General features: G+C 39.4%; 1 protein-coding gene across 1 annotated transcript; it reads left to right on the top strand.

Annotated features, from left to right (window-relative positions):
* The first annotated feature begins 238 nt into the window (after positions 1–238).
* Mmgt1 (membrane magnesium transporter 1) lies at positions 239–12794 on the top strand. The gene is made up of 4 exons (XM_021153211.2): positions 239–535; positions 2847–2899; positions 7141–7244; positions 9013–12794. The coding sequence occupies exons 1-4, from the start codon at positions 457–459 to the stop codon at positions 9170–9172; spliced, it is 396 nt and encodes a 131-aa protein (XP_021008870.1). The 5' UTR covers positions 239–456; the 3' UTR covers positions 9173–12794.
* The last annotated feature ends 11120 nt before the right edge of the window (positions 12795–23914 follow it).

The raw sequence follows: 23914 nt of genomic DNA on the forward strand, positions 1-23914 counted from the left end.
ATTATCAAATACCAAGTACCAGGCTTTCGAGTTCTACGCCCACAGCCATTTAGCAACGCCACCAGCCCCACCTTCTTCTCCTCCCAGGCCTTTCCGTAAGTCCCGCCCCTTCTCCAAATCCGGCGCGTATTTGCGGACGCTCTACCTCGTCTCCCCATTGGTCTCGCTCGGCCTGTTCTTTCACGCCCCCAACTCAGCTCTGCCTCTCCGGGAAGCTGCACTGCGCAGTCGCAGAGGAGGCCTCAGGCCCTTTTTTCGCGTCGCTCTCCCCTCCTTCCCGGCATTCCTTTTTCCGCGTTCTCTCGGCGGCTCTCTGGGTCTGGCCGCCGCCGGCACTTCGCGCCCAGGGCTCTGGTGACGTCATGTTCTTGCGCCGCGTGGACGCCCGCCGGTGAAAGGAGGAGTACTTCTGCCGCCCTTCGTCTCCTTTTGTTGGGCTGCCGCTCCTTCTGAATCATGGCGCCGTCACTGTGGAAGGGGCTTGTAGGTGTCGGGCTCTTTGCCCTAGCCCACGCTGCCTTTTCAGCTGCGCAGCGTAAGTAACTGAGGGACGGAGACCGCTCGCGTGGGGGACACCAGGGGCTGTGGGGGCGCTCCCCTAAGGGACTGTTGAACCCAGTGCAGGAGAGCCGTTTTAGGTCGGGGTGACTAAGTAAAGCCATGCAGGGTCCTCAGCGGAGGGCTTGAGATCGGAGGGCTGAGGAACACCTAGACTGCAGGACGGCCAGAAGAGGTTGCTGAGGTTTGAGAAAGAATTCAGACCGGGACTCTGTCCCAGACACGACATGTCAGATGCATCCTAGGTAGCTCAGACAAAGTGTGGAATTGAGAACTTTGCATGCATGTGGCATCGTGACAGCTAGCTAGACAATATCCCGGCCACTTTGCTGTCCTAGCAGAGATGGAGAAGTTAAGTGACCGCTTGCCTCAGGGAGGCACTGTAACACGGGGAAAGAGCAGTGGACTGGTTTAAAAGGCTGGTTGTTAACATTTTGCTTAACTGTTAAATCTGTGTGACCTTGAGCAAATGATAACGGTGTATGGTGGGTTTTTATTTTTGTGTTGTTTTGTTTGTTTTTGTTTGTTTTCTCAGATAAATAATTGAAGTTGCTTCTGCTTTTAGGTGCTAGAGGTTCCTTGATTCCTTAAGGGAATTCTTAGACTAGTGGAAAAACTAGTGGGCCAACAAATAATTGCAGTAAGATAATATGAATGTTCCAAAGGGGTGTCTGTGTGTGTGTGTGTGTGCGTGTATAAATGTTCATGGGGAGTAGTGATTTGGTGGGACCCTGGGAAAAGTGCCTTAGAGCCTTGCTGCTCATAGTGTGGTCAGTAGAGCAGCATCGTGGACATCACCTGGGACCTTGTTAGAGTCTACTGAGGCTCCACCTCAGAACTGTTGAATCGGAATATTCGTTTTAATAAATCCCTGGGTGATTTATAGTTTGTGAAGCACTGTCCTGGAGGAGATTAGGATACACTGGAGTACTGGTTATTTTCGAAGCAAGCTTTGGCTCTATTATAAAGTCACAAAGCAAGGAAGGCCCTTGCTTGAACTCCAATAGCCTCATTTCCCCAGTGAAGAAATGCCTAGCTGAAGATAGTCTTAAATTGCCAGAGTAGACTTCATTCAAACAAGAAAGTTAGCTAGAAGTGTGTCATTAAAAGGTTAATCCAAACAGCATATAATATTGGATTGATTTTGCTTTTATCACTGTCCTTACAGGCTCTGTAAGTTCAAATATACTCTGCCTGCATATTTTTTTAAACAGACTCAACACATTCACACAAGTCATTTTAAGTCTAGAGTACATTATGAATTAGGTATTGTCCTATTTAATCTAGAAGTGGATTGTCCTACTTCATCTAGAATAATATTGTCCTACTTGATGTAGAATTAAGATTTTAGATTTTTATATTTTTCAAGTGATAAGAGTGCCTTGTGGACTGAAGCAAGACCTCTGTACTGCTTGTGCTGGCAAAAGACTGCCATTTACCTTTGACACTAGTTGTGTCATGGGAAATCGTGGCAGCAGATAGCATCCTATGGCGTTGGAGCATGCTCATCTCTGCCATAGTGACCTTTGATATAGCAGGGCACTGTTCATACACGAAATAAACCCTGTTCACCTTTCACGTTCCCATTTGCCACAGAGGAAACTCAGCCAGTGCAACTCTGTTGACTTTCCCATTGTAACATTCTGCAGTTGAAGTAAGTGCTGGGGTTGCTGAGGATGTCTGGAATGAGGCACAGTAAATTGTAGTAAACAGAAAAGCTGGGGCTGTGTATGACTTGGGGTTACCAGTTTCTAGGTCCTGATCACAGCCTTCAGTCCCTTGCAGCCTGCAGAAGTGAAGGCAGCAGCAGAATTAAGCAGTAGCAAGGACAGAAATTGAAGTCCTGGAACTCGAGTTACACCCCTGCACTGAAGAGGAACATTTCCATACCAGTTTTCACTTTGGCTTCACTATGCAGTGGCAGGGTCATTGAGCATTGAAAATTGTTTGTAGTCCTATTGATTGTTAAATAGTTATGACTTCTTTGACTACTTAGTGAAAGAAACAGTTTCAAAATTTCTAAAGTGTCTATACTAATGAAAAATTATGCTTAGTTCTTCTGGTTTCATATTTGTCATCTGTCATTTACTTAAGGTGATAAGACAGGCCTTGACAAGCATAAACTAATTCATAAAGATAAGGCTAGCTATATTAGAAGAGGTTTTTGAGGAATCTGGGATCATTACTTTATGTAGTATATAAGTCAGCCACTTTGGTCTATTCATTTTCTTGCATTTTAAAAAGGAAAATGGGCTATAATTTCCTAATGGTGTGCTTCTGCTTTCTAGATCGTTCTTATATGCGACTAACAGAAAAGGAAGATGAATCATTACCAATAGATGTAAGTTGGCCGTATATATTCCATTAAGTACACACTTAAAATCAGTCACTTTGCTTATGACAATTTTTATTTTGTTTTATTATTTTTTATCATTTTCAAGCATGATATGGCATTTGTTACCTGCTTCTTTTTTATTAAATTTTTTTGAATTAGGGTCTCAGTATGTAGCTCTGACTGGCTTGGATCTTGCTATATAGACCAGGCTGGTCTCAAATTCACAGAGATCTACCTGCTTCTGCCTCTGCCTCTTTCTTTGCCTCCTGAGTGCTAGGATTAAAGTCCTGTGTTACCTTGCCCAGCCGTTACCTGCTCTTATCACTGTAAAATCGAAAGATTTTTGAAATCTTAAAAAAATTCTATTAGACCTTTTTGATCAGACATGGTGGCTTATACCTATAATCCCAGCACTTGGAGATTGAGGCATGAGGATTGGTGTGAGTTTGAAGTCAACTTGGACTACAGAGTAAGACCCTTGTCATAAAAACAAAAGCTAAAGAAGGAAATGGGGGTGCCTTTTAGAAGTTTCTGTATTGACAGTATAAAATGGCCTTTAAGAATTATCATTTGGCTCAAATTTTTATAAAAATTCCTTTTTAAATATTTTATTATGTGTGTAGCAGTTCATGCCACAGCATAAGTGTGTAGGTCACTTATGTGACAGTGTAACAGCAGGAGTCAGGTCTCTTCTTCCACCATGTGGGTCCCAGGGAAAAAAGTCTCAGGTTGTCAGGCTTGATGGCAAGCATCCTCACCTGCTCAGCCATTTCACTGTCCCAACAGTTAGTTCTTTTGAAAATGAAGTTTAAGAACAAGCAGTGTGGAAAAAGGTGGCTTTCAACTTGAGTTAATACTATTCCTCACTTGCCTGTTTTACTAATTTACTGTTACTAGATTTAAACTTAGCAAAACTATAAGTTTTTTGTAACAAAATTAAACAATAGGTGTGAAAAATATTATCTAATCATTCAAAATTAAAACAGTGGAAGCAACAAAACTGATCCCATTCCCTGGCAACTTCACATTTGCTCTTAATAGTTTAAAGGGCATCAGTGTTTATTTAGGCTTTAGAATGTATGGACAGTGTTGTCTTGGTGCATGGACTTTAGTTTACCTAACTGAAACAGCTTTGCAGGGGCTGGCGAGTTGTCTCAGTGGGGAAAGATGCTTGCTGAAAAAGCCTGATAATTTGAGTTTAATCCCTGGAATCTACATGGTAGGAGAGATCCAACTTGTGCCAGATGGCTCAGATTTGAACCCTTCCTTATGCTGTGGCACTTACACTGCCCCCACCTATAAATATGAACCAAATGGCAAAATTAAGGTGAAAACTAGATCCTTTAAAAAAACATTATGCGCGTGCATGTGTAGTTTACAAATTGTTTTTGAACTTAAAATATAATTTTATCATTTTGCCCTTTCCTTTCCTCCTTCTCAATGCTTCCCGTGCACTCATCCCCCACACTCACTCAACTTCATGGCCTCTGTTTCTTTAATTATTGTTATATACATACACATAGGTGTATATATTCCTAAATATATAAATACAACCTGCTCAGTTCTTGAAATGTTGCTTGAATGTGTATGATTTCAGAGATGCCCATGGGGCCTCAGCCCTAGACAAAGTACAGCCAGCTAAGGAATGCTGAGAGCATGGAGAAATAGACTTCCCCAGGGAAGAGCTCCCAGATTTGCTGTCTAATACTAAGTGTGTATGTAGTTTTGTAGTTAGCTAATGTTCTTGTTTTGTTTGTTGAGACAGAGTCTATGTGGCCTAAGTAAGCACTGAAATTATACGGCCCAAGCATGGCCTTGAAAGTCTTGATTCTGCTGCCTTCATCTCCTGTGTGGTGAGATTTCAGGCATGTGCCAGTAAACCTACTTCAGAGTTACCTTTTCATGGACATAATCTTTCTGCAATGTATTTTGATGACAATCCATTGGTTTTTCACATTCTTACTAACAGTATGTTCTATGAAGGACATTCTCTGTGGGGCTACGGATGTAACTCAGTACAGTGTTTGCCTGGCATACACAAATCCCTGTGTTTTCTCCTCTACACCCGATAAAGTGGACATGGTGGAACACACCTGTAATCCTAGCACGTGGGATGTAGAAAAGGAGGCTCAGAAAATAAGGTTTTGCTCAGCAACATGGAACTGAATCCCTGTCTTAAAAAAACCAACAAAACAAGACAATCTCTTTGGAATATTAGTGGTTGGAATGTAAAGTAACATTTCAGATGTCATTAATTTTTAATTTAGACAGTGATAGCTTGTGGCTAGTTTTGTCTCTGTTTAAAGATGTGGTACATGTGGCTGTTAGCTCATCCTCTTTTTACCTTCTCTTCTTGGGAGCTATACACAAACATATAATCACATATATATTTTCAAAATAAAAATCATGTGATCGTAATTCAGAAAATAGGCTCATAATCCTGTGTGGTTAATTTCAAACATTCAGATTATTGCTTGCACAACCTGTTTGGAAAGCAGTTTGGTGTTATGTAATACATTGAACACATACATCCTCTGTTCTCAAGAGTTTCCATTCCTGTGTACCAGGAAACATGTAGGAATATTTATGCTGGCCTTGTAGAACTGTCAAGAAACATCCCACATTCCCAGTAATAACGCAGCAAGCCGTGGTGCTTTCATATGATAGGTACTAATCACAATGAAAAGGAATAGATTGCTGCTGCAGGGATGAATCTCAGAATGTTGAGGGAAGACAGCTAGACTCAAAAGAATGTATTTGAGTGCATTTAAATGAGAGTCACAATGAGTAAAAGTAAATGGTAATGTGTTTTAGACATTCTTAAATTGTTCAGAAGCACAAGGAAAACTGTCAGGAAGAACAAGGAATGAATTACTGGTATAGTAGTTAACTTTGAGAAGGAAGGTTCTGGGAAGCCATGTTTGGTGGCATACCTGGAAAGGCTGGTGCAGGAGGATTGTGAATGCCAACTTGACTGTTTCAAGTGAGACAGGAGGAAAAACTAGACCTTTAGCTGGTTGGTGGGTATTTGATACCTTTTTATTGCTCTCCTTTATATTGTGCTCATATGCTTTGTGCCCTCTGCTACTAAACAGCAATAACAAAAAAGAGTTTTAATTGCTCTTGGAAGCAGGCAGTTTGGTACTTGAGTTCTGAGGGGCTTAGTACTATTCAGTACTTGGTGATTTTGCTTCTGTGAACATGTTGCTAAGTTCACTTTCTAAATCATCAGAAGTGTTATTGTACTTAAGAGGTTTTATTGTGTCTGAGTGCAAATCATTTCAAGTAAAAGCTGACCCCTTGATGAGTGGCTCTGAGGAATGTTTGTTAGAAGTCATCCAGAAGCTTCTTTTAGTTGGGAGATTTTTAATTATTGCCTCTATATCATCGGTTAGTATGGAACTCTTTAAATTATTCACATTATCTTGCTTTAATTTTGGTAGATCACACACATCTAGAAAATCATCTGTTTGAAAAGATTATTCCAGCTTGGTGGAATGTAAATGTTAAAAGGATTGAATACCCTCCATGTCTCCTTTCTCCTCTTTAATTTTATTAATTTCACTCATTTCTTTCTTTTGGTTAACTTGGCTTGAAGGTGTGCCAATCTTGTTAATATTTTCAAAAAGCCAACTCTTTGTTTCACTGATTGTTTATATTTTTGTTTTTATTTCACTAATTTCAGCCATGATTAATGGGATCTCTATATTATACCCCTTCCACAAGGCTCAAAGACCATCTTGAAAGATGGGGCAGAAAGACTGTAGGAGCCTGAAGTCAGGGAGGATCAGAGGGAAACTGTGTCTTCTGGCAGGAGTGCTACACTCACGACTCAGACAGAGCAGCTGTGGTCACCTGCACAGCATCAGTCCACTCAACAGTCAACATGTGGAGTGGGAAAGGTCCATGAGTTCCTACTCCTCACTGATGTTCTGTGGACAGTTAATGGCTTCTGTGAAGGGAGGGGCAATTTTTCTTAAAGGTTGACTCCTGGGGTTGGTTATTAAACAATAATTTAATGTAAAAGAGATACAGACTTGGGGGGTCAAAGAAACTGAGACATGTGGGTGGGATAAATGGGAAGCATATCATCAAAATAAATGGTATGAAATTCTCAAAGAATTAGTAAAAATTATTAAAGAATATTCATCTAAAATAAAAGTTGCCTAGAGGGGTAAGCAGATAGATTGTCAGTGTTCCAGTAGCATTCATATGCTATATGTTAATCTGCATCTTTATACTCACAGATAGTTCTTCAGACACTTCTGGCCTTTGCAGTTACCTGTTATGGCATAGTTCATATCGCAGGGGAGTTCAAAGACATGGATGCCACTTCAGAATTAAAGAATAAGTAAGTCCCTTTTCAGAAGCATTTAATTTCAAAGACATTTTTTATGTACATGATTTACAGTCGGTTTTTGACTACATAAAATTTGTTTTCATCTTTGTGTTATGGTTATGTAGTTTGTAAGGGTAATGAGGGAAATAATTAAGTCAGTGTTTGGTGTCATAGGACAAGCAGAAGTTGAAAGCTAGGTATGGTGGCACATGCCTATAAGCCCAAAACTCTTGAGAAGGGAAAAGCAGAAGGGTTGTGAGTTCCAAGACAGTGTGAGCTCTATGGGAAGATAAAAAATAAAAATAAAATTAAAAAGGAGACCAGTACAAATAAGGTATTAGATTGTGGTTCCTGCTAGTGGCCTAAAGTATTGGTTGGTTAGAATGTGATAGGTGGATGAAAATAGGTGTATAGAAAGCTAATAGCTCAGAACTAGCTTCCTTCCCTGCTTTTTCTTCCCGTGTATCCTCTTCCTTCCTCCCTTCTCCCCTCCCTTTCTAATGCTTCTATCCTCTTGTCTCAGCGTATTATTTCGAAAAATAACTGATTTTTCTGTTTCCTCTGTCCTTTAATCTTGACTTGAGTCCTGCCCTCAGCCCTATTTCTGTGTGTGGATTAAATAATATTGTTGTTCTGCATATTTCTCCTCTCTTTTGTTTGCTCTCCTGCCCCATATTTTTAATTTGGTTTCTTTAATTCTATTTCTGGACTTTCCCAACCTTCCTTATCTAGAAATAATAATCCCTTACAATATTTTCTTTGAAGTATTCACAGGAAGCATCTATATAATGGAGAAAATCCCTCCCCCTCTATTTCTATCTATTTTAAGACTATTTTGTATTTATGTATATGTGGCTACATGAGTTTATGTGTACGCTATGCACACATGTGCCAGAGGGAATTGAATTCCCCTGGAATTGGAGGTAGAGGTGCTTAGGAGCCACCCACCCAGCATGGATGGTGAGAACTAAACCCTGTTCTCTGCAGGAGCAGTACACATTCCTAATCCTTGAGCTGCCTCTCAAATATTTCCATTTGAAGGTATGCTTGGGTGGTTAAATGGGGCTAACTTTGAGATTTGGTCTTTTTTTTTCCATAAAGAGAAGATTCTCTGGTTCTTTTCAGAAAATAATATTTCAAAGCAAACACTAAAAGTGTTTAAATTAATACTTTTTAATTTTTTAAATTAATTAAATTAGTGTTTTAAAAAGCCATTAATATCTCAAGATGTTTATGGACTTTTCTAGAGGATACAAAATCTCACTGGAAGAGTCTTTGAAGGATCTCAGGCAAGGAGCCAAACCAAATGGCATCAAGTAAGGGGCAGCAAAATCGATGAGTTTGGCCAATAGTACATACAGAAGGCCAAACAGGATTTCATTGTACCTGAAAAACAGATCTGTGAAATCTCTTATGGCTTGAAATATCTATGACTTAGGGCCAAAGGAGAATAATCAGAGGTGCAGTGTGTGTGCTGGCATGGAAAGGTGGTGTATCATAAACTGCTGTTAGGTTTAAAGAGGTGATTGAAGTTCATCTAGTATGTGTGTGTTATTATTGCTAGACATTCCTGGAGGAATGGCTGAAGAAAAGAAAGTCTGAGAATTTTATGGTCATTTCCAAGTTTCATACATTCTCTGTATAGGAAAAAATAGGCAGTACCATTTATAGTTTAATTTGTAATTCACAACAAATTCTTAATTCATTAGAAGCCTGCTTACTTTTCAAATGGGCTTTTATAAAGGTTTATCTAAAAATTGGTGTTCTTTTTTCTTTTAAGGACATTTGATACCTTAAGGAATCACCCATCTTTTTATGTGTTTAACCATCGTGGTCGAGTGCTGTTCCGGCCTTCAGATGCAACAAATTCTTCAAACCTAGATGCATTGTCCTCTAACACATCGTTGAAGTTACGAAAGTTTGACTCACTGCGCCGTTAAGCTTTTTACAAATTAAATAACAGGACAGACACAGAATTGAGTATTGGAGTTTGGGGTGTAAAACACTCCCCCCAAGATCAGTATTTATATTGCTATTTCAGAGCTAGTTAAAATAATCTATGGCCCTTGTTTATATATTATTGATCCGATCAAATGGAGTATGAATTATCTGTGAAATGAGTCTTTGAACTTTCGTATAGAGGTTTTTTTGTTGATTTGAAACAATTCCCATGTTTTGTAAAAGTCACTGTTTCAAACATAATTCCCTGAAAAAATGTTGGGATTTTTGTGATTATTTATTTTCATAGATTTATTTTCTTTTGCACTACAGTTTTTAGGAATCCTGGAAATACCATATACCATCTGTGTTTTGCAGCACAAGAATCAAATGGTCTTCAGTTCTTATCAGACCAACTTCTTTAAGAACACCAAAATGGTGACTTTACAGTTTTTCTTTGGTCCCCTAAAAAGTGACTCTACTTTTACAGATACTTGCCAATTTTTACTTTATTAATGGTTTCTCTCCGGACTCCACTCCCTGATACTGTCTAACATAAGCTGTCTTGTTTCATCATTTCTAAGATTCTGTGTGCAGTGAGCAATTTTTGTGTCAGAAATTCTATCATAACATATATATTTAACAAGCTCATCTTGCTGTAAAACTACTCATGTTCTTTTGTTGTAAAATTTTCACTGATTGTATAATGTAAGACTAGTTGAAAGTAGACCAAAAAGACAATTTGTGACTTCATTATCTTGCCTGAGTAGAATAGTATTGATTGAGGAAAACTGATCGTCATTAGCCAGTCTCACTCATTGTAAGTCTATTGGTTTATGTTGTACTAAACTAGTGAATTAGTGAAAGTAAAGGAAACGGCTCATTTATCTAAAGGCACATGTGCAAAGAAACTGGGCCAAATATGTTCTAAATATTTGGAGTTCATCTATTTAAATTCTCTTAGAAAATTAAGGTCATTTAGGAAGTTGGTTCTCAGCTTCTGACTGAGAGCTGACCTGGAGCTTCCCATCTTCACTCTGCGGTGCTGAAGGGGAGGATAAGGACATGCCATTGGATGCTTTTCAGAAACTGTAGTTTACTCTGAGAACATTGGAGTAGCTTTTTCAGCTAGAAAACTAAGAAGCTCAACATTACTGTAGAGATTACTGCTTTCCACGAGCATGAACACATTACTTGTGTTAAACTCTATAGGTGTAAAGGGAATCACTGCAGATTTTGATAGGAACCCTGCCTGATGCTTTTTTGTTTGTTTCAGGCAGGGTCTTCATATCGAGAAGCTCTTTTACTTGGTAGCATTTTTTGATTAGGAATGAACCTCAGCCTTTCTGCCCAGTCATACACAGCCTCAAAGGCCAAGGTTATTTTGTCATTTCTTTGTTGGTTTTGGTTTTTGTTTGTAAACAGGATTCCGTATAACCTGAGCTAGCCTCAAAGTACTATGTAGCCGAGGATGATCCTCATGCCTCCACCGTGTCAGTGCTAAGATTATAGGTGCTGTCACTACACCTGGTTTTTTGAGATCCTGGGCACTGAACCCAGGGTCTCATGCATGCTAGGCAAGCACTATACCAGCTGAACTACATCCTAGGCCCTTGACATTGAATTATGATTCTTGAGCTCTGTTTTGCTAACTAAGTCTATGGAGCATTGACTGTTCTCTAATGAGAACAAACTTGGAAATCTGCTGATTACCTACAATAATTTAGACATAGGCTAAAAGTGTGAAGTCAAGCCAGGTGTGGTGGCATGTGCTTGTAATCCTAGCACTTACAAGGCTGAAACAGGATCACAAGTTTAGGGCAGAACTGGGCTATCTTAATGAATCCCTGTCTTAACCCCAACCCCTAAAAAGCGAACCCAAGGACTAATGCGATAGCTAAATCAAAATGGCATGCAGGAAGCATGCTGTACATCAGGCTTTTCTGCCATACTCCTCGACTATTACTTGACTGAAGAGCCTCTTGTTTTCTTCTCTTTGGAGACTGTTTTCCCTTCTTACTGTGTTTTCATAACAATGTTACTGAGAAACTGCGTGTTTTGTACTTCCATTCTTTAAAGGATGTATAATTGCCAGATGTGGCTCATGCCTATAATACTAACACTCAGGAGGCCAAGGCAGGAAAGTATTCACACACGTTCAAGACCAGAATTAGCTACACAGTGAGACCTTATCTTTAAAGAAGTTATACAAAATTTAAAGGGTACAATTAAGTAACTTTAAATATACTCACAAAATTATGCAACCACTTGATAAATCTAGGCCATTTCACTCCTCTCCTAGAAGCCCTGTATTCTTTAGTAGTCACCCCTGATTTCCTCCCGGTTTGTCCCACGTAGGTCTTAGGAAACCAATAGCTTATTATATGCATAATCTGATCATTTACTATAAATGAATTAATGCAATATTTAGTCATTTAGTTTCATAAATATGGTTTCCTATGTGGGATAAATGTTCATTCTGAGAACTCAGAACCCAGTACAGTGAGAGAAAGTGTCTGGGTTTGTAAATCTGGTAGGAAGCTTGCCTAGCACATGCGAGACCCTAGGCTCACCCACAGTATCCCAGAAAAAAAATCTAGTTGATAAATCAATGGATTTAAAGAGGGAAAGCCTGGCAGACTCTAGAGTTAATCTTATTAAATAGAGTACTTTTCCTCCTAGCCAAACATCCATTCTATACTACTGCTTCTAACTTACATTCTAGGTCCTCCCAGCCCTGCTTTGGTTTTGCCAAGACAGGGTTTCTCTGTGTAGCCCTGGCTATTCTGGAACTCACTTTGTAGACCAGGCTAGACTCTAACTCACAGAGATCCACCTGCCTCTGCCTCCCAAGTGTTGGGATTAAAGGTGTGCACCACCAGTACCCAGCCCATTCTAGTTTCTACAATGGATATTAAAATGTCTCTTTGTCTACTCAGCCAAGAAAATCCTGCTTAAAATAATGCTAAAACATTTGGCCGATAACTGACATGGTAAATTTAGACGTGTCCACCTTTGGACAGCATGCATACCTCAGACCAGGTAAATAGCCCCAGGTTTTTAAATCGACTTCATTGATTTTCTGCTATCTTCTTGAAATATGGTACTATACGACTAAATCAGATTTGGGTGCGTTGTAACAGTGCTAAGTGTGCTCAGTAGAACTTTATTTACAGTACTGTATGATAGTCCATTACTGCCTAGGGTAGTTGAAAACCAGTGATCTGATCTAGTGCTAGGTAAACCTATAGGTGACATGATTTCAGTGACACTCAAAAATAGGAGACATGTACTCATCAAAGTTCTCCAGAATGCAGGAACACACTTCATAACCAGGGAACTAGCCAAATCCTATGGGCTAATAGCTCAGCTGCAGGGAATAAAGATTGTGAATTGGTGGCAAGTATGCACAATAACTCCCTAATAATTGCTTCCTAAGCTCTTGTGGCATACTTTTGAGTGACATAACAGCATTTTCTTGGCTGTACATGACCGGTTTCCATGATGTATTGAATACTGTTGTTTGTGAGCCTTGATGCCTGTAACACCAATAAACCCCATTGTTGAATATATTTTCTCTCTTTAAATGACCTTGCCTTGTCCAATAAATAAGCGATTGTCTCACCTTGTGTTTGGTAGTGGGTTTTTGTTCATTTGCTTTTACTTTCAATCTCATTTCTTCATTTTCTCTGTCCCCAGAAAAAAAAAATGAGCTGATTTTATCATGTTATATATGTTGTATGATGATGTACTTTTTCCTGTATGATGCTGATTTTTAAATGTGTACTGTAATTGTATATGTAAAATCTTCCTTTATTTTTTGTTTTTGAGATTATAATACAATTATATAGTTTCTCCTTTACTCTCTCTAATGACTTACATGTACCCTCCTTGCCATATTTCAAATTCATGGCCTCTTTTTCTTTGCTATTTTACAGACATATTTGAGATGGTGTCTCATTTAGTCCTTACTGGCCTCAAACTCCTACATAATCAAGGCTGGACTTGAAATTCCCAATCGTCCTGCATCTGCCTCTCAAGTCCTGAGCATACAGCTGTTCACTACCACACCCCGGCACATATGGAAAGTTTTAATGCATGTGTGTTTTTGCACTCATAACGTATGTCATTTCTAAATAACCAAGTGCCCTGCATGGTATAGGAGTTGGTCCTTGAGCATCAATATGTGCTCACTGCATCACAAGTATGTCACACAGTCAAAACGACAATGTTTAAGAAATCCTGATTGAACTGGCTCTGGTGACACGTACCATTGACGCTCAGCTACAAACTGAGCTGTAAATTGGTCAGGAATTTGTAGTGACTTTTTTGTTTTTCAAAAAGCCAGTACTATCAGGGAGAAAAATAAAAGGTTTAGCCTGAGAGTGGTGTCATATGCCTTTATTCCCAGCAGTTAGTAGACAGGGACAGCCTGATCTCTGAATTTGAGGCAAGAATGATCTATTTAGCAAGTTCCAGGGTAGTCAGGGCTGCACAGGAAAAGCCCTGTCTTGAAAAACAAAACAAAATGAAGTTTAATGAGAATCTAAGGCCAAGTCCCATGTGTAAAACTAATCAGTTACTTACAGTAATTTGAAAATGCTACCAGTATCAAAATCCATATATGATTTTTCAAAATGACCTGGTAAAGTTTTTTTTTTTTTTTATTTAAGAAGGGAAGGGTAAGATAATATATGTACATGGGAAGACTAGGTAATGAAAGTCATAAAATTTAGTGTCACAATTAAAATATATTGTATGAAAATAGTATTTAAATAAAAAAGATTAGTCCCTGGTTAGAGAAGCCAGCTTTAGAATGATCAAAAAACTTTATTTTGTTCAATAATAGGAGTCGTCTCAGAGTAGCTGGAGAAGTGCACATGTCACATTTGATTATTGTTTTGTATATTAGGGATTTGTCTGTTGTGGGATTTGAAAATGGACTTTGTGTTTTGGGAAAAAATACACTTGGTCTCTTCTCAAATATGTGTGTTTCCAGAGGCAACCAACTTTAATTGACATCCAACATATACTTTTATTATTTTATATTTATGGAATCAGATAGTTTATGCCTTTGTATGTTATTCTTTTTGTTTCTTGTGTTTTATAAGATCTTTCAGTATCTATCTAAACATCTCATTTTTAACTGATACTTCAAACATTGGTGTATTTTTAGATTGTTTTCAGTATTTTACAAAGTCATATTGGAATGAATATACTCATGGATTTTAGTGAGATTATGCCCACAGGGTTAATTGCTACCAAAGTTGAATTCCTGAATGAATGGGTGTTTTTCAGTTTCAGTTGACCTTCAGACATCTCTGCCCAGCCAGTATCCTTCTACATACACTGAAACTGGATACGAATTGTTTTGGTTTAATCATCTGAAAGCAAATTATTGGAATCTTACATTTTAATGAAGGAGTAATGAATGCATTGAATGTAGTAGATGGAACACATTATCTCTTGGTTATTTATATTTTCAGTGAATTGTTCTGTTTTCAACTTTCCTGGTTTAAGAAGTTAAGAAAATTGGTTATTTAGTAACGCTTTTCAGAATTTTATCTGTATGGTTAGTTAACAGCATTTGTGGCTACTGGGAATTTGCTTTGCTTATAAAGGCTTTCACATTTAAGAGTGAATTGAATATACTTTTTTTTTTTTTTAGCATTTTAAAGGCTTCTTTGTTTTTTATTTGCTTGTTTGTTTTTGAGACAAACTCTTTCTCTCTGTACTGGCTGACCTGTACACAGTATGTAGCCTAGGCTTGCCTGGATCTAACCACAATCCTGCCTTCATCTTCCAAAGTGCTGAGATTACACGTACTGTACCACCATAACTGGCTCAAGGGCTTTCGTTTGTTTGAATAAAGGATTGTTGCAATCCTTTACAGCTTCTGTTCATGCATAACTTATTTAGGTAGTAGGAATACTTTTTATACAAGTAACTAACTGCTCATCCCAACCCCATTTATTCTTTCTTCCACATTGATTGGAAGGACCATCGTCATACTTTGAATGTCCACACATCTCTTCCTGGATTCTACAGTGTGTTGGGGGGAGAGTCACACTTGTAATTGTTTCAACTTGCTATACACTTCCTTTCTTTCTTTTTTTTTTTTTCTTTTTTTTGTGGTCCTGGGGCACTAAGCCAGCTCCTTGAGCATGATGCGCAAGCGCTCTACTTCACTGGTCTGTGTCTGTAGCTCTATGTTCTCATATTTGGCATCTCTACTCCAAACCTCAGTAGTCCTTCTGAGGATTGTTTCCTAATTCTTGCATGTTTATTTTTTTTTCCAGATAAGCTCTAGTTATCATTTTCTCCATATCTAAAATCATACTGTTGTTTTCCAGAGGTTTTATTTTGGAGTGTGTAGGCGTCTGAACTGTGATAGAAGAGTAAGAGCCTTGATTCTCCATCACTTAGATCCATCATTCCTAACTTTGTTGCCGCTGTTCTTTCTTTCTCCCAGTGCGCTTTTGCTTTGCTTCCGTAATCATTTCAGCCAAGCTGGAGACATTCCTTACCACATTTCATGACATTCCTAAACATGCCAGTGTGCCTGTCCTACAAGGGTGAGGACATTCTCCTGTGTGATCACAATGCCACTCCCAACAACTAAGCAGGATTAGTTTAGATTCGAATTTCTCCACACTTCTCTCAAATAGCTTTTCTAGTGGCTTCCCCAAGGGTGACAGATCAGCGCCGATGGGTATCCTTTTAGGCTGTCTTTTGAAAAAGTGTTATTTTTTAAATAAAATTGGCTCTTTGAACTTTTTCTTAACACAATGACAACCTTATTGGAGCTTAAGAGCCAGACACTAGGGCAGACAGGCTGCCAGGCAGAGGACTCCAGACAAGAGGAAGAGGTGGCTTCAGTAAGGAAGGTCAGCCAGCAGCCACATGGCTCACAAGCAGCTACAAGGCTGCAAGGAGAAGTAGAGGTGGCCTCGTAGAGGAGTAGTGAGGAAGCCCAGAGTAGCTGTAAAGCATGCCCAGGCTTTGGCCACTATCCCAAAGAGAGAGAAAGGTAAAAGAAAAAAAAAAAAAAAACAGGCAAAGTTCTTCACTTCTGAGTCAGAAAAACCAGTAGACCTTAGTGCTCCATAGTGGAAGATTTGCAAGAGACTGGACGGAGGAAAGGACTTCTGGGAAGAGAAAGAACATAATCTCACTGAGGAGATAATCCCACCCACTCCTTAGAATGACTTTAGGTGAGTTAGCTTTCTGTGGATAGGAAGGTAGGCTGATTATTCGAAAATTTTCACACTTGCAGAAAACTTGGGAAGATTGTCATATGTTCTATAGTCGGTTTATTTTGTTACTAACATGTTCATTGAAGCCATTTGGTACAATCAGTGAACCAATATTAGTGTGAGATATTAACTAAAGTCCATACTTTTTTTTTTCAGATTTCTTGGGGTTTGCCTAGTATCTTTTTTGTGTTTTAGGATCTTATGTTAAGATACTGTGTCCCGGCTTCTCTTGCCTGTGACAGCTTCATAGCCTTTATTTGATGTTTTGCTACTGGGATTTACCTGACATTATTAGTAGACTGTAGTTATATGTTGGGGCAGGAGAGAATTGACAGCCAAGGTAAACTGTCTTCCTTGCCATAGCACACCAAGGCCATGCATTCGCTCAGCACTAGTTGGCCTGTCAAAGGTAAGACTTGTCAAGCATCTTTCTCCTCTGTGAAACTGCACTTTGTCCCCATGCAGTGCTATTAGAAAGCCTTATATGTAGCCCACACTTACAGAGTGAGAACTTATGATACCCTACCTTGAGGACACAGTACTCTTATAACTGATTTAGGTTTCTTCTATAGAAATAACTTCTAAAATACATTCAATCTCATTTACTAATCTATTTAGTCATTCGTTTATTCAAGTTGGGTTTGCAGATATGAATACTACCTTATTGTGTTGCTGTAACTGTTCCGATTGTAAATACTGGGAGCTTTATCTGTGGCTCTATGTCCTTTGGCCATGCCCTCATCATGGTAGGTTTTGATTTTAAGCACTTCTTTGCTTTCTGGCACTATAATACATTCTAAACTTTGCATTGTGTATCACCTTTTCTAGTCCTAGAATTAGCCAGTTTTCCAAAATAGCCTGGTTTCATTGAGTGAAGAATGGTATTAGAAACCAAGACCTGGCCACTGGTTTGCTCATTGCTACTGGAATTTCACTGCTTCCACATCTTCTCATTTGGATATAATAAGGAAATGGGTGTACTCAATTAGTCTGTGCACTTCCATGTAAGTGTAACTATTTCTACATATAACATCTTGATCCATGCTTAGTGGGTTCATGCTGGTATTGAATACATCATCCCATAGATAATTCAAACCTCTTTTTCCTTGCTTATTAGTCAGCCTCCAACTGAAACCTGACTCCTGCCTTCTGCTGGTCACTTAATTGAATTGTTTGGTTTCTAATTGTTTAACTTACTGCACATATAAGTAATTGCAGAATTGCTAACTCACAGTCCCAGGGAAACAACTTTATCAGGTGGGAGCCCAGAGATTACAAATTGATTGTTTGCCATTTGTTTTATAGACTGCCCAGTTGTAAAGTGACAGGTTATTCCCCCGTCTCTTCAGTACACACACTGATTTATTTTTAGATTTTTATTTCTTTTTTTAAAAGTTATTTATTTATTTCATGTATATGAGCACACTGTAGCTGTCTTCAGACACACCAGAAGAGGGTATCGGATCCCATTACAGATGGTTGTGAGCCACCATGTGGTTGCTGGAAATTGAACTCAGGACCTCTGGAAGAGCACTCAGTGCTCTTACCTTCCTCCCTCCCTCCCTCCCTCCCTCCCTCCCTCCCTCCCTCCCTCCCTCCCTCCCTTCTTTCTTTCTTTCTTTCTTTCTTTCTTTCTTTCTTTCTTTCTTTCTTTCTTTCTTTCTTTCAAGTCAGTGTCACTTTGCAGACTCAGGCTTGCATCAACCTCACAGCAATGAACCTGTTTCATCCACTTTATAAATCCTTAATACAATTAGATTGTCTTATTGTATTGTACATTGTATTTTGGAATTTCCCTGACCTAAGTGGTTTCTTCATTTGTCTACACTAGGGTTCACTTGTTCCTCATTTTGCATGTGTTCATTTTATTATGTTCTGTTTTCAGTACTGGAGATGGAATGTAGCCCTTAACATGAGCTAGGTGAGCTCTGTACCCTTTTTTATTTTGTGGCAGTATCTCACTAAGTACCTCAGAGAGGTCCTGAACTTGAGATTCTCCTGCCTCAACTTCCCAAGTATACTTGAGATTAGAAGCTCGTGGAACCAAGCCTAAGAGAACTACTCACTTTTTGTGTTCTAAAGTTTAATGAGTGTTGGCTGGTGCATAATCCAATATAAGCACAATTGCCTTGTTATCCTGTAGAATAATTTCACAGCCTTGAAAAGCCCTGCGCCCCACCTCTTCTCCCACTTTCCCCTGATCCCCTGTATACCCATATGGTTAGATTCCTCCACTGTGCAGTCTTGTTTTGTTTGGACTGACTTCTTTGAGGAATATGCATTCATCAGTCCTCTCTGTGCCACGACTACACATTTCTTTGTATCTCTAAATAGTAGACCGTTTTCCCGATGCCTCTGCCTGCTTACTTAGTAAATACCTCGGCGGTTTCCAGGTTTGGCTGCTCGTGAATTGCATTACTGTAAGCATTCACATGTAGTTTTGTTTTGTGTGTGTGTATGTGGACATAACATTTCAGATTAGTTGGGTAAATACTAAGGAGCACAGTTGCTAGATCATATGTTAAGATTATGTTTAGCTTTATAAGATATTGCCAAACTGTCTTTCAAAATGGCTGTATGGCTTTGCAGTCTCCGTAGCAATGAATACATTCCTGTGTCTTGGCACTCTTCTCTGTTATTGCTATTGTCTGCTTCTGAATTTTAGTTCTACTGCTCAGTGTGTAGTGACGTATCACCATTACTGTAATTCACAGTTCCTTTACAGCATCCTGCAGAACACGTTTTCATGCGCTTATTTGCCATCTCCGTTTTTTCTTTGCCTATTTCCAAATGGGATTGTTTTCGTACTGATCAATTTGAAGACTTCTGGAGATCTATTGAGTCGCCTTGAAAAATGTGTGTTTTGGAAAAATTTTTTTTTATACTCAGTGGCCTGTCTTTTCACTCTCCTCCTATCTGTTACAGAAAAGTTAGTTTTAGTGAAGCCTAAATCGCCAAGTTTCTCTTTCATGGATCAGGCTTTTGGGAATGAGTTGTAAATCTTACCTAGATTTTCTCATGTTTGCATACAGTGTTATTTATTTTTAAAGTATTACTGCATATTTCATGAAATGACATATTTCATTATACTTTCATATCTATAAGTATATACTCTGTTCATATTCAACCCTCCATTAACCCCCCTTCAGCAAATGGGCCCTTTCCTCTTCCCAAACAATGATCTTCCTTCTACTTTTGTCTCTCTCTCTCTCTCTCTCTCTCTCTCTCTCTCTCTCTCTCTCTCTCTCTCTCTCACACACACACACACACACATTCACTCACAGAATTTACATTCTGGATATTACAAAATGATAGAACTTGCATAGCCTATGTGTGTATGTAGAGGTCAGAGAACTCAGAGAACTCAGGACAGTGGGCTGTTTCCTTACACCATGGGATTTGGGAGTCTGAACTCAGTTGGTTAGGCTCCTGTGCCATCTTTTACAGTGACCTATCTTACCAGCCTGAGTCCTGCTTTTATAATACTTTCACAAATAGGCAGAGAATTCTCCACATTGGGGGCTTGATTTTTCCGTTCTTGTTAACTGTACTGATACCTCTGCTCTAATTGATATGCCTTTCTTTTTGTAGTTAAATGTTTCTCTTGTAATATTTGGCCAATATGAAATAGGAACTTATATATAAAATGAAACTGAACAAAAGGGACATGTGTTTACATGTCACCAAACTGACCATGTACTGACAGTGTCCTTTAGTTATGTTTGTTAGTTTCTGTGTCTTCAGAAAATATTTTTCCTATTTATGTATGTACTTTATCATAAAGTCTATTTTTACTTCAAGTATGTAATCCATTTGGAAGTTTTTTTTTTTTTTTTTTTTAATGCGGAATGAAGATGCTGTGGAGATTGTTCAGTAAGCAAAAGTGAAGACCTAAATTCAAACCATAGAACCTACACAAAGCTAGATGCAATAGTTCAATTCTATAATCAAAGAACTCCTACAGCAAAATGGGAGATGGAGACCAGAGAATTCCTGGAAGCTTCTGAGCCAGCCAGCATGACTTGTGGAATGGCAAATAACAAAGAGACCCTGTCTAAAACAAGGTAGAAAGGGAAGCATCGATACCCCAAACCATCTTCTGACCTCTACGCAGATGCTGTGGCATGCTATGCCTGTACTTACACACACACACACACACACACATACACACACACACACAGAGAGAGAGAGAGAGAGAGAGAGAGACAGAGACAGAGACAGAGAGACAGAGACAGAGACAGAGGCACAGAAGGGGGAAGAGAGAGGAGAGGGAGAGAGAGATTAAAAACCCAATCTAGTTGCATCATTTATTTACTTTAGTTTGTGGTTTTGAGACAAAGTCTCACCATGTGCCCCTGCTGGCTTTGAATTCTTGGTGCTTCTGGCTCTGCCTCCAGAGTGCTATGCCACTATGCCCTGACATTTGCTGTATGTTTCACATGCATTGTTAGCTACCCTGGTGCCATATGTTGACGAGGGTATTTTCCCACAGTTGTCTGCAGTGCATACTATGAACCACATCAGACTTCCACACATGAGTGGGACCTTCTGGGCCTTTCTAGCCGATTTCATCACTCTATTCTTATGCTCTGTGCTAGTCTTGATTAATAACCGTCAACAGACATTCCTGAGAAATATAAGCTGTATAATAATAATAATAATTGTTCTTTGTGTGTGTGTTTGTCCTAACGATTCCTTCGATTTCTTTCCCATGTAAATTTTAGAATGGCTAAATTCCATTTAAAAAAAACCCTTTACTGTAATATACTACATATATACATTATCTCATATACTACATATATACATTATCTCAGGGGTAAAAGCACCAAGTCTTCCCATCCATGAGGCCCTTTTCTGAAGTCTTAGTAAAATTCTATAATAACTTGCATACATGTTTTATATATAATTGTATTTAATATATAGTCACATATACATACTCCATATAGACTCTATATAAAAGATGTATATTTCTGTATATGTTTATATACTTATTCTCACAGTTTTACTAATGTTATCTGAAAATCTTGCATTTCCTAAGTTTCTTGGTACTTTTTTTTAAAAAGAAATTCAGTTAATTTCCATATGCTGAATTTATACTTAATAAGCTACTTGACCTTTTGGTTCAGCCAAATTGTCTACTGGCGAAAGATGGGGATTCTTGTGCAGTGCAGTTGACTAGAATTGGTGACAAGGAGCACATTCATCTTCTCCCTTATCTTTGCAAGATTCTAATTACAGTTTGAGAGAAAGTCTCATGGTGTAGCCCTAGTTGGCCTTGAGCTTGCTTTTGTAAACCAGTTGGCTTCAGACTCACAGAGACTGGCTTACCTCTGTTTCCCAAAGAGCTGGGATTAAAGGCATGCCTGGCCTGTGACTCTGATTTTTAACTCCTAGGAATAATGTATGCCGTAGATTCCTGATAGACTGGTTTTGTAAGTGCATGCATGTGTTTCTTTCTTTTTTTTTTTTTTCAACGTTTGGTTTTTGTTTCTTGACTTTTGTTTGTTTGTTTATTTATTTATTTATTCTTTTTGAGACAGGGTTTCTCTGTGTAGCCCTGGCTGTCCTGGAACTCACTCTGTAGACCAGGCTGGCCTCGAACTCAGAAATCTGCCTGCCTCTGCCTCCGGAGTGCTAGGATTAAAGGCGTACACCACCAATGCCCGGTTGCATGTGTTTCTTGAAACATAAATCCATGCCTGGTGAGAAGTCTCAGAGATGTTTGTTCTCTGACCTCTGGTAGCATGCCCATCCAGCATTCAAAGATACAGATCCTGAGCGCATACATGTGCACACACACATGCACAAATGCTAAAATCATGAACACTTTGTCCTAAGAGTCTCTGGGAGAAGTTAGAGTGTATATATAGATGAGGAAGGACTTGGGGAGGGGCCCTATCTACATAGCCATGGGAAATCCTTCACCTGTGCTGCATGAAGGCCTTCCAGTATTGCTTTAGGGTCACCTGTACTCCCACTTGTAAGCCATCACCCATGTTGTATAAGAAAATGCATTGTTTCACCAGGGTGATCTTTAGTAGACTCAAATTTTGAGAAACTTAGGAGCCAGTAGACATTGCTTAGCCACCACCTGTGGAAATTTCTATAGCAATCAGAAAGAGTTGAGTACAATCTTTCACAAGTTATGTCCCAGCTTCTGTACCACCCTGGCACTGCTCTGTACCTAAAATGTCCCAGTCACTGTGATATCTCACATGCTCACATAATCCTCTCTTAGCAACCTCTGCTGGCCATCTTATCTCTAATACACAATTGTCTCTCTGTTCTGGTCCAACTCTCCCTAAAAATGGTCTCCCTAACTATTTTCTTGATTCTCCACTCCCCTCAATTTGTTCTTATATATGAGACCCTGCTGCCCTTTTCTCTCCCTTTCTCTTCTCTCATTTAATTAGAAATACTTTTAAAATTGAGTGGTTTTTCTCTATTCTTCTAGCCTCCTCTGACATGATGATCATCAATCATCAGGAAGCTCCAGTAAGTCTAAGTCTATTCTGATCAGTCTGCTTCCCATTCTTGCCCACTTCCCACCCATCCTTCCTCCTCCAGCCCTGCATTACAGTGATGGTGTGAACAGGAAAATGAGCCCATGCCATGTCCATGCTGAAAGCCCATCCTCTGTGGTCCTTAGCACCCAGGATACAACCTGACTCCTGAGTGTGGTCTACAAGAGCCTGTATAACTCATCCCACCATTCGTTCCTCTCCTAGGTCACTCTCTGCCTCTTTCATTCCATGGCCACCAAACATATGCTCCTACATCCTCTGCTGTGGTCCTTGATACAGCTGGGAATTCTTCCTCTACATCTCCACAGTCCCCCTATCTCCTCCTCAGCTCCACTTAGAGGACCCCTCCCAGAAAACCCAAGTGCCCTCTGCCTCCCCCTCTTGCATCTTTGATCAATTCATTCTCCACATAAGGGCAGCTGTTTGTGATTGCATTGTATTCTTGCATGTCGGGGAATGGGGTTCTTGTCCCCATCTCTTCTGCCTCAGAATAAATGAATTCTCTTCATCCCCAGTCTGATATTTCTAATGTCATTTCCTCATCTTCTGCTGTGCCAATTACCAGCCAGGAGTTAAGGGTCAGCAGTGAACAAGAAACACAGAAACTAGGACCAGGCATGGTGGCACACGTTTAATCCCAGCCTTTGGGAGGAAGTGGCAGTTGGATCTCTGTGAGGCCGAGGGCAGCTTGGCCTACTCTACATAGTAAGTTCCAGGGAAACCAGGGATATAGGGAGAGACACTGTCTCAAAAAACAAAACAAACAAACAAAACCAAAACAAAGGACAGGAACTGACTGTCATTCATGTCCTCAGGACGACACAGGAAGGTGGTCAAACAATAAAACAATTTGGTGAATATGGCAAGAAGTATCATCCCACTCCTTCGCCTGGATTCTGTCTGATGGCATAACTAGTGTCAGCAAAAATGGGCTGATTAAAATCCTGGAAGGGAAAAAAAAATC

The sequence above is a fragment of the Mus caroli genome, unplaced genomic scaffold (genome assembly GCF_978045245.1).
Source record: "Mus caroli unplaced genomic scaffold, Mus_caroli_1 scaffold_5, whole genome shotgun sequence".
NCBI classification, from domain to species: domain Eukaryota; kingdom Metazoa; phylum Chordata; class Mammalia; order Rodentia; family Muridae; genus Mus; species Mus caroli.

Bases quoted from the DNA above. Each gene is read 5' to 3' on its own strand.
- Mmgt1 (XM_021153211.2), top strand. From the start codon at position 457: ATGGCGCCGTCACTGTGGAAGGGGCTTGTAGGTGTCGGGCTCTTTGCC. The intron at 536-2,846 runs GTAAGTAACTGA...TCTGCTTTCTAG, and splicing joins TGCCTTTTCAGCTGCGCAGC to ATCGTTCTTATATGCGACTA. The intron at 2,900-7,140 runs GTAAGTTGGCCG...TTATACTCACAG, and splicing joins ATGAATCATTACCAATAGAT to ATAGTTCTTCAGACACTTCT.